This window comes from Eumetopias jubatus, unplaced genomic scaffold, assembly GCF_037043125.1.
Source record: "Eumetopias jubatus isolate StellerSeaLion01/CBP00866 unplaced genomic scaffold, mEumJub1_p1.0 scaffold_7, whole genome shotgun sequence".
NCBI classification, from domain to species: domain Eukaryota; kingdom Metazoa; phylum Chordata; class Mammalia; order Carnivora; family Otariidae; genus Eumetopias; species Eumetopias jubatus.
The window spans coordinates 36,233-55,473 of record NW_028274813.1 but is presented as its reverse complement, the minus strand read 5'-3'; the positions used below and the strand labels follow the sequence as shown (position 1 = coordinate 55,473).

At 51.8% G+C, this 19,241-nt stretch overlaps 1 protein-coding gene across 1 annotated transcript; it reads right to left on the bottom strand.

The window, feature by feature from the left end:
* Window positions 1–291: 291 nt before the first annotated feature.
* LOC114204283 (ribonuclease P protein subunit p20-like) lies at window positions 292–845 on the bottom strand. The gene has a single exon (XM_028097415.2). The coding sequence runs from the start codon at window positions 712–714 to the stop codon at window positions 292–294; it is 423 nt and encodes a 140-aa protein (XP_027953216.1). The 5' UTR covers window positions 715–845.
* Between the last annotated feature and the right edge of the window lie 18,396 nt (window positions 846–19,241).

Below are 19,241 nucleotides of genomic sequence, written 5' to 3'. Positions count from 1 at the left end.
GCTATAATGATAATTTTTTTTTTCGGGGGTGGCTGCATACTAACACAACTTGGTAGTTTTTATTGTCTAGGACAATGGTCACAGACCACAAAGACTGCGGAAGACCCAATGCTTGGGCCCAACAAGAGACAATACTCTCCCTCGCAGTTCAGAGTCCTCTGGGCTGTAAGGGGACAGGCTTTTCTTACGTGGCTCTGGTAGAAGGTCCGTGACTGTACTCAGTACAAGAAGAGCCACAGCTGAGCCTACTTATGTGGGGGTGGGTGGATAAGGTGGCCATCCTCATTTCCATTACTTGGGTGCAACCCTGAAGACCCGGATGTGGATGGCCGAGTTGTTGCGGATGCGGGTCAGCGACTCTCGTGTATCAGTCTCTGGTTCCAGCTCATCGACAAGCTCCACAGTGGAGGGATTGGCAGCCACCTGCAAGGACCCGAAGCTGCCTGCCTGAAGCTGTAGGGCAATGCTGATGGCACGGTTGATGGCCAGGCCCAAGCCATGAATGCAGATCTCACTGCATGAATTCTGACCCTGAGCCCCTCCGTCCAGAAGCTTTTGGCAGCGGGCCAACTGGGCCTTAAAGTCAGTCTTCATGTTGACATAAATGTCATTGGGCCTCCGGGGCAGGCGGTGGGGGAGCCGCTTCCAAAGGGTATACTCCCCCGGGTCCAGCTCAGCCTCGACGGCCCCGCGGGGCTCTCGGTTTTCCGCCATGCTGTGTGCCACTCTCCAGTCCACAGTCCCCTTCCCGAGCACGCGGCCCGCTCCGGGCCAAGCCACTCAAGCGCTGCGCCCACCCGCTCGGACTGAGCGCGCGGCGCCGGACACGCAGGACCGAGGAAGAGAAGAAAAGCCGCGCGCCGGAGGATTGCGAGTCTGTGGCCGCCCTTACGGCTCAGGGATCCTGAAAGATAATAATTTTTTAATGGAAAATAACCAGCATTGGCAAGGACATGGAGAAATAGTAACTCTTGCACATTGTGATAGGAATGTAAAATGTAGCAACTTTTGTGGAAAACAGTTCAGCCCAAAGGTGGAAACAACCCAAATATCCATCAATGGATGAATAAACAAACTTGTATATACCTACCATGGAATATTATTCAGCCTTAAAAAGCAAAGAAGTTCTGACCCGAATGAATGGCTGAGCCTCAAAAAATCACGCTAAGTGAAAGAAGTCAGGCACAAAAGACCCTATATGGTCCTGTATTGTAGGATTCCTTTTATATGAAGTACCCCAAATAGACAAGCCGATAGATGCGGAACAGAGATTGCTAGGGAACGGGAGAAAGGGGAAATAAGTGAGTGACTGCTTACAGTAGGAGGCATTTTCTGAGATGATAAAGAATTTTTGAGGGGCACCTGAGTGGCTCAGTCGTCAAGCGTCTGCCTTGGGCTCAGGTCATGATCCCAGGGTCCTGGGATCGAGTCCCTCATCGGGCTCCCTGCTCCGCGGGAAGCCTGCTTCTCCCTCTCCCACTCCCCCTGCTTGTGTTCCCTCTCTCGCTGTGTCTCTCTCTGTCAAATAAATAAATAAAATCTTTTTTAAAAAAAAGAATTTTTGAAACTAGAGAGGTGGTTGCATAATATTGTGAATACACTAAAGCCCCCGAGTTGTACTCTTCAAAATGATTAAATGTATGTTATGTGAATTTCAACTCAATTAAACAAAAAAGAAGCTGAGCTTTTGGCCTCTGGAGTCCAAACTACTAACTCCAAAGTCACTGTTTTCCTTGAAGGCTGGCTAGGTGGGGAAGAGGGTGGTGATGGGAGGTGGGGCGGGAGGGGTGCCAACGTGAATTAGGGTAGGGCAGCAGAAGCAGGGAGTGGGAGGGACCTGGGTTAGTTTGCGGGACCAGAACCCCGGGGTAGGAGGCTGGCTGCTGCGGGGGCTGGTGGTGGTGGTGGTGCAGGGGAGGCCCAGAGGCTGGGGGGAGCAGGGCTGGACGGGCTCTGGCTGAGTCAGAGTGGCCTCCGCTGCCATGATGGTTTCGCACAGACTTTGGCTGGAGGGTAAGGGCTAGGGTAGAGGGCGGGCTGAGATCTCTCTACGTCACCCCTTCTCCTTCCTGTCCTGCAGATGTTGAACCTCTTTGTGGCCGTGATCATGGACAATTTTGAGTACCTTACATGGGACTCTTCCATCCTAGGGCCTCACCACCTGGATGAGTTCATCCGGGTCTGGGCTGAGTACGACCCGGCCGCGTGGTGAGTGGCCCCCGTGTTCCGTGGTCCTCAGGGTGGTCCATGCCACGGATCTCGGGACAGGGCTGGGTGGCTTCAGACCTGTGTCATGTGGCACAGGTTTTGTCAAACCCCTTCAGGTTTTGGCGGGGTCCGCAGAGGGTGGTGCCAGGTCCCCTTCTAGGTGGCACGCTCCTTCTCATGCCCACAGTGCTCTTACACAGCTCCCTGGGCGGAGAAATGCTCTGTGAGACCCTTAGTCCAGGCTTAGGAGGTTCCAAGGGGTCTGTGAGGCTCAAGTCTCTTGCCAAATGGGAGTGTACTGTCTCCTCACAGGTCTGTCACATGAGGGGCGTGGAGGGCTCAAGGGAGAGGGTGTGGACACAGCAGGAGGGCCTTCCCTTGGGGCCTCACCGTCCTCATGAAGCTTGGAGGCCTTCATGGCAGAAATGACATTCTTCCCGCCGATGGCCTCAGGCCTCTCCCTCTCTGCCATCTCTTGGGAACAGGAGCCAACATGCACCTCTGTGTCCCTGGCCCAGGCTGCAAATAGCGGGCGCTTGGTGAACTTTCACTGAAATTAAAGGAGCTACCAGGAAGGGTCTAGTATGTTGAAGACCCTTTGGTCATGGTGGGAAAGGGTTACTGTGTTGCATTAAGTGAGGGGTAGTTTGTTTCCAGACAGAGCAAGTATGTCATGAGGGGACTGGCTTGGGTTAGAAGGGTGTTCGTGATCCATGGGAGAATCCTGCACACCCAGGACACATACTTTTTTTCTCAGGGCTAGCAAAGCAGCATGGACTCACCATCTGCCCATTTGTCTGTTCCTTCATCACTCGCTTCTTCATTTGCTTATTCATTCATTCACTCTCTCAAGCGGATACTTGAGTAGTTATTCAGGGCATGCTCTCTGCAAGGCCAACACAGGACATGGAGGGGCCAAGAGACCTGGCTGCTGGGGAAGGCACAGGCCTGCTCATGGCCTCGCTCATGGCGAGCGCTCAGCAGACATGAATGTGAATGAACAGTGCATCAGTAAACGGATGGGCATCCGTCCCTTCCCATGCTCGAAGGGAATGAGAAGACTGTGAAGATGGGGTGTAGCCACTTCCCGCCTCCTCTCTCCGAGGCTCCCAGCCTGCCCATGTCCCCTTCGCACAGCTCTGTGTTTGGTCACCCCTTGCGTGGTAGAGGCCTGGAGGAGATGGTCGGTGTCGTCGTGGGGAGGACCCTACTGCCCACAGTTTTTCCCTAAATTGGAGCTCAGCAAGGGGATTGCCCCAGAGCTCTCTGACCCTCAAGTCCCTGGGAGCTTGGCTGGGCTCCCCCACCCTCCTCTCATCCAGCCTTCCTGGAGCCCCTACCCCATCATGTGAGGATCCAGAAGAGGCTGTATGAGACCCTTCCCAGGCTGGGCAAGTCCTGAAACCACTGGTAGCACCAGCAACCCTAGGACATTTCCATTCCTGTAGTGTCTCTGGGTGTTTTCCATTGTAGTGAAAATTGAATAATTTTCACGCAGTGCAGAACAAGCATGGCTTTTATTTATGTTTCATGGTGTAGGTGACCGTTTTTGTGGCCTCGGAGAGTCCTGTCATTTTGCTGATGCGTCAGCACATCGGCCCTGCAGTGCCCAGTCTCATTCTGGCTCAGGGGTAGGTGTGGGTTCTCTGGTCAGGAGGGCCCAGTCAGGTCAGAGAGCAGGAGAGACTCCAAGTGAGGCAGGCTTGAGGCTCATTCTAGGAGGGTCATCTGCACTGTCGTCTCAAGAGATGCTGCTGTTTCTGGGCACATTGTTTCTAGTATATGTGCTGCCGAAGGGAGCACCGGGCACGTTGTTTCTAAAGCGTGTGTTGCAGGGAAGCAGAGATGCTGTATGGGCAGTATGTCCATATGTGCAGGAGAAAGGCAAGTCAATGCAGGCCTGTGAGAGGGGAGGACTTCCCCCCAATCTTTATGAACTGTAGACCCAGGGCTTCCCCTAGTCCAGCCACAGGTGGAGCAGAATTTGGACATACAGGGAATGGACTTGGGCCAGACTGTGGTTTTGTGATGGTGCACAGGGGGCTCAGACTCTTTCCCAAATCCAGAGTTCTGAAAATGGGGCCTCTGGAAGGCAGGAGCCATTGGGAGTGGGGTAAAGAAAGTGCTGTGGAAGAGTAGACAGCAAATATAAGCGTCACCCCAGAGGTGGCATCTGTGAAATAGCACCCAAGACCATGGTCCAAAAGTAGCAAAAATGTGACCCGCAACTAACACTCAGACTTGCTGCTCCCACATGTGGCCTGGGGCTGAAAACATAGCCTGCCTCCAGATGGCAGGGGATAGGGGAAGGCCCAGCAGAGGCAGCTGAGGAGACTGAGTCCTGGGCACAGGACTGAGGGTGCTTTGAGCCCTTCCTAGCCTCCGTGGCAGATGTAGGGATGTGGTCCGCTTTATATCCCAGGTGGCCACTCTGCTGTCTCCTCGTTCTTGGAGAGACTTAAAGAACAAAAAAACTTTGTGAAATTTCCCAAGCTTTCATATGTGTGTATGGCTCTGTGGGTGTGTGCACAAGTGTACACATGTGTGCGTGTTGCATATGTGCACGGGTGTGTTTGTGTGCACATGTGGCATGCGTACATGCATGTTTGCAGCAGACATACATGTGTGCATGTGCGCACATGCACATGGTTTGGGTGTATGTGTATGAGCGTGCACAGGTGATTGTGCAAATGTGAGTGCAGTGCATGTGTGTGAATGTGTAGCAGACATACATGTGTGCATGTGCACACGCGCACATAGTTTGTGTGTATGCATACGAGCGTGCACACGTGATTGTGTGCAAATGTGTGAGTGCAGTGCATGTGTGCACGTGTGTGAGCATGGGTGTACATGCACATGGTTTGTGTGTACGCATACGAGCGTGCACATGTGATTGTGTGCAAATGTGAGTGCAGTGCATGTGTGCACTGTGTGTGCTTGTGTGCACGTGTGTGAATGTGCAGCAGACATACATGTGTACATGTGCGCACACGCATATGGTTTGTGTGTATGCGTACGCGCGTGCACACGTGATTGTGTGCAGATGTGTGAGTGCAGTGCATGTGTGCATGTGTGTGTGAATGCACGTGTGCATGGGTGTACACGGGCATGCATGCTTGTGTGTGCACATGTGTGTGAACGCAGGTGTGCATGGGTATGTATGTGCACATGTGTGTGCACACATGCCTGCTGTGGGGAGATGAAGAAGGCGTGGGGTTGTTGCTTTCTGGTGCCGCCTTCTCCCATCTTCCCCGTTGCCTCACTTGGTGAAGGGTAGAGAGTCGAGAGAATCACAATCAAACCTGTAAGTGATCTGTCTACTCATCTTTGTGTTCATCCATCTGCCCAGTCAACATTCCTGAGCATCCGCCGTGTGCTGGGGACCAGGGGTGTGTAGGTGAAGCAAGCACGTGCTCTCGGGATGCTGAGTCCAATGGGACTGTGGGAGAACAGAGGAGCCATAGTGTGAGCCTGGGGTGTTTGAGGAGGGAGAAACCCCATCTGGCCGGTGAGTCAGAGGAGGTGGCATTTGAGCCAAACTGAAGAGGGCAGGATGGATTGAGCTCTAGAGAAGATGTTGGGCCCGGGGCTGAAGGGAAGGGGGTCTGATTGTGTCTGATGGAGAAGAGAACGCATTGCAAAGGGGCTGGAAGGGCGGCTGGGACAGGTTGAGAAGGTCTTGAAATTTGGGATAAACAAGGAGCTTTGACTTTGCTTTATAGACAGCGAGGACAGTTTTTTGCATTGCAGTGACAGTATGGTGCCCCCACTTTCCATCTGGTGCCGTCTGAGGGATTCGATGGTGGAAGAGAGAAGATGAGCCAGAGAACAGGCTGTGAATTGGGCTGGGTGATTATTGGGGCTGGGGGCTTCACCATGCTTCCAGACCCTTCGTCATGATCCTTTAGGTCCAGTGAGTTAGCAGGCACCTTGGGTGAGGCCAAAGTGGGGCTTCCTCTTTCTTCCCTCTTTTCCAGAAGCAATTTGGAGCTGACTGGACAGGAAAGAGAAACGTCGGTGTTGGCCAGGGTGCCCACCCTGGGACTAGGGGGTCCTTAGCCGGGCCAGCAGACTCCAGGAGATGCAGGAGGTAGAGACGGTCAGGAGAGCCAGGCGTGGGGTCTCCAGAACTCAGGGAGCGAGAGGAGGGGCTGCCAGAGAGGGTGGGCGAACAAGACCCGGGGGGAGGCGGACCAGTGGTTCCAGTGCGTGCACAGTGGGGGCTTGCGACAGGGGCCAGCACTGGTTCTGTATGGTGTGCCTCCTGCCCGCGTCAGGCTCTGGAAATGGTCTTGGGATTGCCCTGCCTCCTGGGGCTTTCTGAGCCCCAGGATTCCCTGCAGGGAGCTGCCTGTCCAGCCGCCCGGCTCCTCTTCCTGTCACAGGCTGGGTGGGCGGGCAGGATGGGCTCATCGTGCCTTGGTTGCCATAACCTGTGACATTTCCTTTCCAGTTGCCTGATTCATTGTAAGGATATGTACAGTTTGTTGCGTTGTATTGCGCCACCCGTCGGCTTAGGGAAGAACTGCCCTCGTAGGTTGGCCTACAAGGTTTGCAACTTCAGAGCCTCCATCGGACATACTCTCCCCTGCCCGAAATGCAAACACAGCACACACTCCCTGCCTGGTTTGGGAATGACAACACCTCACCTCTCTTTCCTCCTGCCCTGCCCCGCCCCGCACTCCAACCTCCTGGACGCTCTGGTCCCCCATCTGATCTCTCGACCCCTCCTGCTGGCTGGGGAGAGGCAGCCTTCTGAGGCAGTGCACACGAAGCTTTCTGGCTGGGCCTGGAGGGCAGGGGTCGGCTGCTGGGTGGGAGCTGGGGGCCAGGCCCTGCCTGTGCCCAAGAAAGCAGCTGTCTTTCCCGGCTTTGCCTCCAGGCTCTGCAGGGTGGGCTAATGGTCAGACAGGCTGGAGGCCAAGGGCCCCAGAGGAAGAGCGCATGGGCACAAGCAGGCCAGGAGGAGCGGCCCCTCCCAGTCTGAAGAGCCTGACAACCGAGGGGCTTCTGGTCCCCGAGGGAGGCGAGGACAGAGGCAGTGGAGGCCCAAAGACGGGCCCTCCTGCTTCACCTCTGGATCGATCCACTCAGCCAAGGCTGGGAACCCTGGGAGGAGGGCCAGGCCCTGGGGCAGCTGTGCCTGCCAGGAAAAAGCTGTCCCCTTTCTCTCCTGGGTGGCCTGAACCCGACCTCGTCTCTGGGACCCCAAGCAGGTCCCATAGGCAAGTGTCCCCAGGGGTGGAGGTGAGGCTGCAGGCCTGGTGGCCTGTCTACCTCGGAAGACAGTCATCGGCCCCCAGAAACCTCCCTGGATCCGCAGCCTTGTCCCGTGTGTTGGGGCCAGCCCTGCCCCTGGTGTGGACAGGAGGGTGCAAGAGTGGCTCCAAGCCACACCCCACCCCAGCTGCCCACCACGCCCCTGCCCCCTCCACCCCCCCACCCCCCCGCCAGTCTCCCATTTCCTGCCCAGCCCTGACTCCCAGCAGCAGCCCCGCCCTGGGCGGCCTAGGGTGTCTCTGGGCTTGGAGCAGGACTCACCGGTCAAGTTTGTCTCTAGAGCCTCGGGGCTCCCCCAGCTCTAGTTTTCTGGCTTGTTGTAGAGTTTTCTCCACTTCTTTAGCCTCTAGGCTAACTTGGAAGCAAATTGAGCGTGACGGAAAGCTATGTTTCTGCCGTGGTTCTCGGGCCGGCCTCATCAGTCACGTAATTCTGTCTGCCGGCTCTCCCGGCATGGTGAAGCAGCTCTTCTGATTTGGCATTATCTGTGGTTTCTAAAAGTGTGAAATCAGAAGTTGACAACCCAAAGCCGCCCCGATGCAGCCCTTCCTCATCCCTCCATGTTCATTAGCTCAGATGTCACCCCTGCCCGCTGCCCTGCGTGGGGCTGGAGTGTGGAGGTGAGGCTGGGAGGGGCAAGGAGGGGATCGGATCACGCAGAGAAGTCCCTCATTTTACGTATTTTGACTTTTGGCATGTAATCGGACGCTGGTTAACTGGATCTGTTTTCTTGTCTGCTTCCTCCCCCCGGCCCCCTCCCACCGCACCCCTTCCTGTGGACCCCACCCTGCCTCTGCCTCCCTGGGCCGGGTGTCCAGTGGGCGTATCAGTTACAATGACATGTTTGAGATGCTGAAACACATGTCCCCACCCCTGGGGCTGGGGGAGAAATGCCGTGCCCGAGTTGCATACAAGGTAGACCCCGACCCTGCACCCCGAGGCTGGCTGTGCTGGGGCTGGTCTCCCGTCTCCTCTCGGGGCTTGTCCGTCTGTCTGTCTGCCGCTCTGCTGTCTCACTGTTTCTTCCTTTTCTCTGATCCAGCCATGTCCTCTATCTTCCCAGACAGAGGGACACAGACACCATGATGGTGTCTGCACCTGCCCCTTGTGCCCGCAGGTCTGCCCCCTTGAGAGCCCCTGAGAGGCTCAGGAAGACGGAGCCGGAGCCCTCCACCTGCCTTTTTTCCTTTCCTTCTCTTTCCCGGAAATGAGGGGACAGACCACCTTTTTGACAGAAGCTGTTTTTGTTCCGGGCTCAGGACCGCACTCAGCTTCTCTGTCCCATAAGCACCTGATGAGGGTGGAGGTATCCAGCCCTTTGGGTCTGAGCCTGGGGTAATAGGGGCCTGCAGGGCCTCTGGCACTTCTGAGGAACCCCCACTCAGCTCCACACATGCAGAACTTCCCCAGGTCTGGGCTGCTGTCAGCCTGGGGAGGCAGCATCCCCAGGGCTTTGTAAGTTCCACAGCGGGAAGGAGGCGCTGTGGCATTAAGAAGGAAAGGATGCCAGGGAGAGGCGTTCTGCTGTCATTCCTGGGGCTTCAGAGACTGCTGCAGGGTAAGGACAGGTAGTCCCATGCCCCCTCCCTCCATCGCTGAGGAGCCCAGGAGGCTGAGCGGCAAGGAGGGGGTAAACTGAAGGACATCTCCAGGCCTCCCTCCTTGGGGGGCAGGCAGGTCACAAGGCCAGCCCCAAGCCTGCTACCACCTGCCCCATGTGCCCTTTGGTGTGTAGGCACCTCCCATCCCTCCAGCACCACCCCCCACCCGTCACCCCGCACCGAGAGCCCTCCTGCAGCTCCCATTGCTCCCAGAAAACAGAGCCAGCCCGAGTCGTGCGGCTCCACCAGCATGTGTCTGGAGCCTCTCTGCCACCGCCCTCTCTCTGAGCGAGCTTCCCAGCAGAGCTTTCCTCTCTCTGGTTCTGTCCGTGCTGTCTGTCTCTGTGCTCTCAATCTGGGCCTGCCTCTGTCACCTGGCTCAGCACAGCCTTTGGAAGCTAAGTGGCTCCTTCAGGCCATCGGCAGATGCCTCTGCTGTCCTCCTCAGCCCTCCCTTGCCTGGCATGCATGTTGCGCCTGCCTGAGGCCTGCATGCAAGACTGTAGCTTTGTTCCCAAGGAGGAGAGTTCTGTCCACACTGATACCTGGGGCCAGGCTGGGCATGCAGGGCTCTGATGGGCTAGCCTTTAGGGCCCCTCCCCAGCTGTGCTGGCCAGTTCCAAGGTTCTGGTCATGAATAGACCAGGGGAGGCCTCAGGGTGGGTAGGAATGGATGGGCTTGGGGAGCTGGGGAGGGTCCAGGAGATGCTCAGAGTGCTATGACCAGGAGGTCCTAGGCCCAGGGCAGAGATGCCTGTCTGTTTACCCTGGCCTTGTCCTTCTGCCGCTTCCTGAGATCCCTGCCCTTCTAGGGCCTGGACAGGGAGAGGAGAGCCTCTGGTGAAGGTGCCCTGGACAGAGCTCTCTTCTCTTGGAAATCACCTGCTTGCTCCTCCTTCACGGTGGTACCCAACTCCCTGACTTCCCTGGAGAGGAATCCCTCTGCCTCTCCTCCTGCCATCAGTGCTGGTCTACAGGGACGCTGTGCTGTGGAAAGCCGATTTTCCTGGTGTGCATCACAAAGGTGATGTGTGAGGTCCTGGGACCACGATTGGATGTGCCAGGTGGGGCTTTGCCAGCATTCAGGGGGGCAGAGTCTGGGCTCGTGTCTCTAGCCACCCGGTCTCTACTAGGCCGAGGATTGGATTTAGGGCCCAGATACAGGGGGCAGGGCTGGGGGCCCTCCCTAGAGGGGAAGAGAGGCTGCTCTGTCATGGGATGTGGGCTTGGCAGAGGACAGGCACAACCCGGGGAGGGGCCCTGTGCCCACTTCTCTAGCTCTGTCTTATGGTAGACGACAAGAGAGCAGTGAGAGAAGACAGGTGGGTCACGGTGCCCCTAGGGCTCTACTTGGTCAGCTAGGTGACCTCCCAGGCTGAGACCGTGCCATACACACCAAGGGTACTTTTCTTCCTGGACACCACCTAAGTTCTCAGAGCCTCAGGCTCTGGGCAGCTGCTGGCTATACCCGGAGGTCTGTGGTACAGACACACATCTGTCTCCTGCTGTTCTGTCCTTGAAAAATGAGGAGAGGAAAGGGGCTGTTCACCTGATGCGGAAACAGGGAGCAAAGCAGCAGGGCACTGCCCCCAGTCTGGTCCGAAGTACTTTTACTCCTGTGCAATGGCCCTGAGCCTCTCCCTACCAGCCTCCACACTGGCCCTGTGCAGTACCATCTGTTCTAGGTCCTTCTGACTGGAAGGTGCTGGCTGCCTCTTCCAGGCCCCCTGGCTGGGGGGTGAGAGGCAGAAGCCTTCCTGGGGTGAAGGGATGCCTCACTGGGAGTGGGAGCTCAGAGCTGTGCTCTTGGCTAACCCGCCCCTTGTCCAGTGCTCCAGGCTGCCGGTGGAGGAGATGACGTTGGGCAGAGCTGTAAGGACAGGGGTCTTCCCTCCTGTCTGTGGGCCATCCCAGGGTGCCTTGCCTCTGTTCTGCAGCCCAGATCCCTCCCTCTTCAGCCCAGGCCCCACGCCCCTTATTCCAGCCTTGGGCAGGGGTCCTCCTGGCTAAGCATGTGCCTGTTCTTTCAGAGGGATCCAGGCTTCTGGGTTGGTGCTATGCTACAGTCTTTACCTGGACTTCTATTTTTCCGCAGCTAGGAGAAGGAGGGACTGCTCCAAGGGGAGGGGGTGGTCCAATGGTGAGTGTGAATGCTGGCAAAACTCCCAGCCACCCAACTTTGCCTGGGTGCCTGCAGAAGCCACCCCCAGGAGGTGAAGCCCAGCCTCTAGGGGCCTCCAGCACCTTGTAGTCCTGTGGTGGAGGGACCCTGGTAGGCCTGGCCCTGACCTGCTCCCCTTGTCTCTAGCGCCTGGTTCGCATGAACATGCCCATCTCCAAGGAGGACATGACCGTCCACTTCACGTCCACGCTGATGGCCCTCATTCGGACTGCACTGGAGATCAAGCTGGCTCCAGGTGAGCAAGGCAGCATCTGGGGAGGGCACCAAGCCAGGACTGGGCGGTCTCCCTCCAGAGCCACCCCCAGGTGGGTGTGCAGGGAAGGGGGGTGAGGAGGCTTGTTGAGGCGACCAAGGACAGCTGCTCATGGCACCTCTGTTGGGCACTGACCTTATCCCCTGATAACCGCCCTGCCTTTGAGCCTTGTAATGATCCCATTTTCATGTGGGGGAGCTGAGGTGCAGGTTAAATGACCTGTCCAGGTTACCCAGAGCATGTGACGGCAGAACATAGGTTCACATGAGGTAGCACCCTTCCAGGGTGCAGCGTCTGTGTGCCTTCTGTCCACTCCCCGTAGTGACCCCGGGCCCTGTCCGGTCCTCTCCTGAGCTGACTGATAGGACTGCATAGCCTGTGCCAAATCTAGGAGAGAATAAACCTCCAGTGTATCCTTTCCACCTTCACCCTCCTGTGAAAATTAGAAAAATTAGAGCCACCAGAGGGGATCTGCACTGTCTCTGCCCCCACACCACCCTCCTGGCCGCACTCGAGCCCTTGAGCTCAGCCATTTCGTTTGTAGCGGATGAGTCGAGGCCAGTCCCGTACCCTGCCCCCCTTGCCCTCTAGGTCCCGTTCTCATCATCTACCCACAGATGTCATGCCAGAAATTCTGCACCCTGCTTCTTGCCCTGTCAGTTTTTTCCTCCCTATTGGATTCTTTGTATCAACTTATAAACAAGCTATGATCTCTCCCGTCTTTAAAAGGTTTTCTGCTCCCTCCATTGGCTTCCCTATGTTTATTCTTCCCCTCCTCGCGACCAACTCCTCGAGAGACTGGTCTGTATTGTCTGTCTGGTCTCTCTTGTTCGGTCTGCAGGTGGGTTTCCACTGCAATGCTGCAGGAGCCGCTCTTGCTGAGCTGTTCGGCGACCTCCGTGTGCTCGGTCCTCATTTTACCTAATCCACAGCTCAGCCTTTCCTCCGTGGCCGTGTCCGCCCACAGCTCAGCCTTTCCTCCGTGGTCGTTTCCGCCCGCGGCTCAGCCTTTCCTCCGTGGCCGTGTCCTTCTTTTTGAATCCCTTTGATGTTTCCTGTTCTGTTTTCTCATGTCTCCCACCCTCTGAATGTCACTGTGCCTCTCAGACTGTTCCCTTTGCCACGTTTGTCATTCCACCTATTTTCATGGCTCTAAATACTGGGAATTCCAACTTTGTGTTTTTAGTGCAGGCCTCCTCCTGAACTCCAGACCTGCATTCTGCATTCTCATGTGAATTTTTACTGTCTCCACTTGGAGGCCCAGGAAGCATTCCAGAGTTCACTTGCCCAAACTTGATCGCCACATGTTCCCCATGATCTTTCCTGTCTCCATCAGTGGAAACTCTGTTCTTCCAGTTAGTCACTCAAGACAAAAACCTCTGGAGTCATTCTTACCTCCTCTTTCTTTCTTTCTTTCTTTCTTTCTTTCTTTCTTTCTTTCTTTCTTTCTTTCTTTTTCTTTCTTTCTTTCTTTCTTTCTTTCTTTCTTTCTTTCTTTCTTTCTTTCTTTCTTTCTTTCTTTCTTTCTTCTTTCTTTCTTTCTTCTTTCTTTTTTTTCTTTCTTTCTTTCTTTCTTTCTTTCTTTCTTTCTTTCTTTCTTTCTTTCTTTTTTTCTTTCTTTCTTTCTTTCTTTCTTTCTTTCTTTCTTTCTTTCTTTCTTTCTTTCTTTCTTTCTTTTTCTTTCCTTTCTTTCTTTTTTAATCCTTTTCCCAGTTTTGATCCATATATGGTCTCTTGTCATATCTCTTGACTCCACCTTCATAATATACCAGAATATGATCACTTCTTTGTCCTCTCCCACTGCTAGCTCCTGGTCCAAGCCCCTCTCTCTTGGGTCTTGACTTGATTCTTAGAGTAGCTTCCGACTGGTCTGCCTCTGTTCTTGTCTGCCTGCAACAGAACAGCTAGAATGATCATGTTAAAAACCAAACCAATAAAATTAATAAACCTCTGGCTAGACCAATCAAGAAAAAAAGAGATAGAAATAACCAATATAAGGAATGAAAGAGAGAACACCACTACAGGTCTTGCTGCCATTAAATGGATAACAAGGAAATTTTATGAACAACTTTCTGTCAATAACTTCAACAACTTAAATGAAATGGAAAAAGTCCTTGACACCAACTATCAAGCTCATTCAAGAATGGATAACCTGAGTGGGTTAAAAAAAGGAAGAGAGAATCTGAGTAGCACTATAGTTATTAAAGAAATTAAATTATAGTCAAAAGCCTTCCAACAAAGAAAATCCCCGGCCCAGTTAGCTCCCTAGGTGAAGTCCACCAAACATTTAAGGGGGAGATAATACCAGCTCTATATAAACTCTTCCAGAAAATATAGAAAAAGAGGATATTTTTCAACTTATCATATTGTGCTGACATTGCTCCGACAGAAGATGAGACAAAGACGTTATAGGAAAAGAAAGTGACAGATCAGTATCCCTCATGACTGTAGACACAAAAATATTCAACCCAGTTTTCTCAGACTGAGTCTGGCTGTATATATATCTGTTTGCTCTATGACAAAAGTAGGGTTTATCCCAGGAATGCAAGTTGAGTTCAAGTATAAAACATTAATCAATATAATTTATCAAAGAAGTAAAACTATATGATCATCTCAATAGATGCAGAAAAAGCATTTCACAAAAATTCAGTATCTATTCATGATTTTAAAAATTCTGCATAGAGTAGAAACTGAAGGAAGCCCCCCCCTCCATCTGATCAAGGATATCTATGAAAATCCTTCAGCGAATGACACACTTAACAAAGAAAGACTAACTCCTTTTCCCCTAAGATCAAGAACAAAGGAAGGATGTTTGCTGTCTTGTTCATTCTTGTTCAACATCATATGTTAGGTCTTAGCCATTGTAATGAGTTAAGAAAAAGAAATAGGAGGCATACCAATTGGAAAGGAAGAAATAAAACTGCCTGTATTCACAATTGACATGATTATCTATGGAGAAAATCTGAAAGACTCTAAGAAAAAGTGAATAAAATGGAGGCATCTACGGGCCAAGGAATGCCAAGGATGGCTGGGAGCCACCAACATCTAGAAACAGGCAAGGAAGAATTCTTCACTAGAACATTTGGAGGAGGCACGGTCATGCTGACACCTTGACTTTGAGCTTCTGGCCTCCAGAAGTGAGATAATAAATTTCTGTTGTTTTAAGCCATTAAAAAAAGTTACTAAACCATCCACAAGTATAGAGCAAGGTCACAGGATACAAGGTCAGTGTGCAAGAAGCAAATGTATTTCTATATATTAGCAATTAACAATTGAAATGGGAAAAAGTTCCATTAAAATCACACCAAAAACATGAAGTATTTCTTTGTTGCTGGATAACTCTAAAAAGTATATATGTGAGATCTGTATGTTGCAAATTTCAAAACATTGAAAGAAGCAAAGAAGATCTAAAAATTAAGCACTGCATCATCTTCATGCATTGGAAGATTCCATATTGTCATAATGTCAGTTCTTCCCACATTCATCAACAGAATAAATGTTCACCCAATCAAAATCCCAACAGGTTTTTAGGTAGAAATGTACAACTGAATTCTAAAATGTATCTAGAAAAGCAAAAGAACTTGAATAATAAGCAATTTTGAAAAGAGAACAAAGAAAACTTACTCTACCTGAATCAAAGACTTTCTATAAATCATGTCAATTGAGGCATATCGTGTTGGTGACAGGACAGAGACATGGGTCAGTGGAACACAATAGAGACTCGTACTTACATTGCCAATGGATTTTTGATGAAGTTGTAAAGGCAATTAATGAAGAAAAGATAATTTTTTCAACAAATGGTACTTGAAAAATTTAGACAACTATCCAAAAAAGGGAAAAATCTTGACATTTAGTGTCTTAGTCTGCTTGGGCTGCCAATAACAAAGTACCACAACTGAGTGGCTTAAACACAAATTTATTTCTCACAGTCTGGAGGCTGAAAGTCCAAAGCAAGGTGCCAGGAAGGTAAGTTTCATTCCTGGGCCTGTTCTCCTGGTTTGTAGGGTGGTCACCTTCTCACTGTGTGCTCACATGGTCTTTCCCTGAGTGCATACAGAGAGTGAACGAATTTTCTGGTGTCTCTTCTCATAAGGACACTAACTCTCTGGGTCAGGGTCCCACCCTTCTGACCTCATTTCACCTAATTGCCTCCTTCTCGGCCTTATACAGTCACAATGAGGGTTCCGCTTCAACATGTGAATGGGGGCAGCACACAATTCAGTCCATAGCACATACGTTTTACCTCCTACAAAAATTAACTTGAAATTGATCATAGACATAAATGTAAAATGTAAAATTATAAAACCTCTAGAAGGAAACACAGGAGAGAGATTTTGGCAATTTTGAGTTTGGCAAAGATTTTTGAAGACACCAAAAGCATGAGCCATAAAAGAAAAATTGAAAAATTGAACTTTATCAACATTAAAAACTTTTGCTCTTCAAAAAGACATTTAAGAAAATGAAAAGACAAAGCTAAAGCATTGGTGAAGATATTTTTGAACCATGTATCTGATATAGGATCAGTTTCCAGAATAGATAAAGGTCTGTCACAACTCAGTAATAAGCAAATAAACAACCTAATAAAAATGGGCAAAGGATTCGAATAGACATGTCACCAAAATATATATATGGAAGGCAAAGAAACACCTATAAAGATGCTCAATATCATTAATCATTAGAGAAATCCAAAATGAAGTCTACGGCCATACCACCCTGAACGCGCCCGATCTCGTCTGATCTCGGAAGCTAAGCAGGGTCGGGCCTGGTTCGTACTTGGATGGGAGAAATCCAAAATGAAGCCATAGTAAGATAACACTACATGGTTATTAATACGACTAAAATACTTTTCTAAATGACAGTATTAAGTCCTGGTGAGAATGCATAATATGGAATTCTTGTGATCCTAGTTTGGCAGTTCCTTACCATACGGCCCAGCCAGCCCACTCCCAAGTGGGAAGAAAAGAAAACATACATCTGCACAAAAACATATATGCAAATGTTCACAGCTTTATTTCATAATCACCTCAAAATGTAAGCCGCTCAAATGTTCACAACTGGTGAATGGATAAACAAATTGGGGTCTATCCATACCACAAGGTAGTACTCCGCAGTCAAAAGAAACAGGCTACTTATACACTCAACAACGTGGACTGAATCTCAAAGGCACCACGCTGAGTGGAGAAGTCCTACTCAAAAGCCAATACACCCGATGACGTTGTTTGTGTGGCATTCTGGAGAAGGCAAAACAGACCAAGACAGAAAACACACTAGGGATGGGACGGGATGAGAGGAGGCCAAGGGGTCAGCTACAAAGGGAGCACAGAGGGACTTTGGCAGCGGGGCCATATACCATGTCTCGATTGTGGGGTGGATGTGTGGCTTTATGGATTTACCAAAGTTCATAGAACGGGATAACTGAAAAGGGTGGATTTCATTGTATGTACATTGTACCATAGTAAACCTGATGCTAAAAAAAGGTCAATCAGAGTATTTTATCCCTCTGCTTATCACCCTCTGCTGCTTCCTATCTCAACATCTGCTCCCTGCAACCCCTCACCCCCACCCCCTGCTCAGTGAGCCTTGCCTTCCTGGCTGGTTGTGTGACACACCAAGGCCTTTGCACCCCCTGGTCCTTTTCTGCCTTCGGGGTCTTACACACACACCACCTTCTCATGAGACCTTTCCTGACTACCCTGTCCAAAATTTCAGCCCTCCTAATATTTCTCATCCCTCCCTACTTAAGCTTTTTCTGCACGCAACACACTAGGTTTTGAACTTACTGCCACTTTATTGTTGAGTCAAGCCACATGGTGCCACAAAGGCGCCTCCTTTGCTTTTGTTCCATCACCTAGAATAGTCCCTGGCACGGGAGGGTGCTCTCTTGATAGTTTTGAATGGCTGGACGAACAGCTGGACCGCCACCATATCCCTTCTCCACTCCCAGGGCCCACGCACACAGGCCTCTGTCTCTGCACGTGCCCGTGAGGGACGCTCTGACAGCCGCCGTGGCCGTGCTTCTCCCCGCTCTGCCCTTTCTCCTGGCACTGTCCTTGCCCCATTTCCCCTCACACCACACCTCTCCCTGCTGGCTCCCCCAGGGGGCCCGTGAGACAGCTCCTAACATTTCTCTTCCCCTCCACACCCTTGTCCTGCCCCAGCCGGCACCAAGCAGCATCAGTGTGATGCAGAGTTGAGGAAGGAGATTTCCTCTGTGTGGGCCAATCTGCCCCAGAAGACCCTGGATTTACTGGTGCTACCCCATAAACGTAAGTGAGGGCAAGAAATTCTCCTTGTTCATCCCCCTTTTGTGTCCCACCCAGAGGCAGAGCCAGGAGGCCTGGGCCAGGGTGACCTCGTCAATAGTCTAGACTTAGTTTCCACCTGCAGGGAGAACGGTCTTACCAGTGGGTGCATAGGGACTGTGGGAAGGGATTCCCTGGGCTTTATTCTGTTGACCACAGTCACCCACATTCCTGGTGGGGGTGTATACTTAAAAAAATCCAGAGAACAGCAGGGAGACTCCTACAGTTAGAGATGAGGTGTTTAAAGATTAAACCCCACATCCACTTCATTGGGAGGAGATGGAGGGCCCTGTGGAGAGTCAGTACATCTCCAGAGGACACGTGCTCAGTGCCCACAGATGCAACTTCGGCCAAGCCCTGTGCCCTTCCCTGAGCATGTCCAGGAGTCCCTGTGGTGGAGGCTGTTCCCTTGCCCCCCACCTCCCCTTCCTCCTCCACACCCCACCCTCTGTTTTCTCTCCCTCCAGCCGATGAGATGACCGTAGGAAAGGTGTATGCAGCTCTGATGATATTTGACTTCTACAAACAGAACAAGACCCCCAGAGACCAGATTCACCAGGCCACGGGAGGCCTGTCCCAGGTACCGAGTTCCAGGATTTCCAAGAAGTAAACCTCAGACTCTGGCACCGTCAGTTGTTTTGACGGCAGAGAAAACCCACATCCTTCCTGGGGATTGCACGGCGGGAAAAGGAAGATGAGAGGTTCCTACTGTAGCCTCACTCTCCGGCCCCAAAGTCAGAAACTCCATACAGCCTGAGTGCTTTCCAACGGCTGGTCTCTTGCTGGTACTGGGGGCCCCCTGACTTGGAGACCTAGTGTTCAGGAGCAGTAGACAAGAGGCTGAGGACATGTTCCCTGGAGATCCCACTGTTTTAAGTGGTAGAAGAAAGAAGTTTGAAGAATATTTGAGGAGGTTGTTTGGGGAGGTTCGAGGAGAACCTGATTACCGTGCACATTGGCAAGGACCCGAGAGAATCAAACTGATGGGTCCAGGATCATGATTTCTTCCACTCATGACTCTGACTGGGCTGGTTTGGGGCCCCAACTTCCTGACGTCATCCTTCAAAATAACAACTTTCCCATGCAGCCAAACCATCAGTGACCATACGTAGACTCTGTCTAGAAAGTTGCCTGGTTTGGAGCTTACAGGGACATTCACCCATCGTGGGATGGGAAGTATCTGATGCCCACACCACATCTCCCGTTCCCCTGTCTGTTGCAGACACCCATCAGTGCGCCCCCCCGCTGCCCCCCAAGCCCTGAAATGTCCTTAGAATTCTGCTCATTCCGGGCTCATGCAGCCTCTACCCATCAATCCAAGTTGATGATGAGATGAAATCTTTTTACCATTTGTAATTGGATGAGGTCCCCAGATTTTGTCGGTAGGGAAACTGAAGCTCCAAGAAGTGAAATGA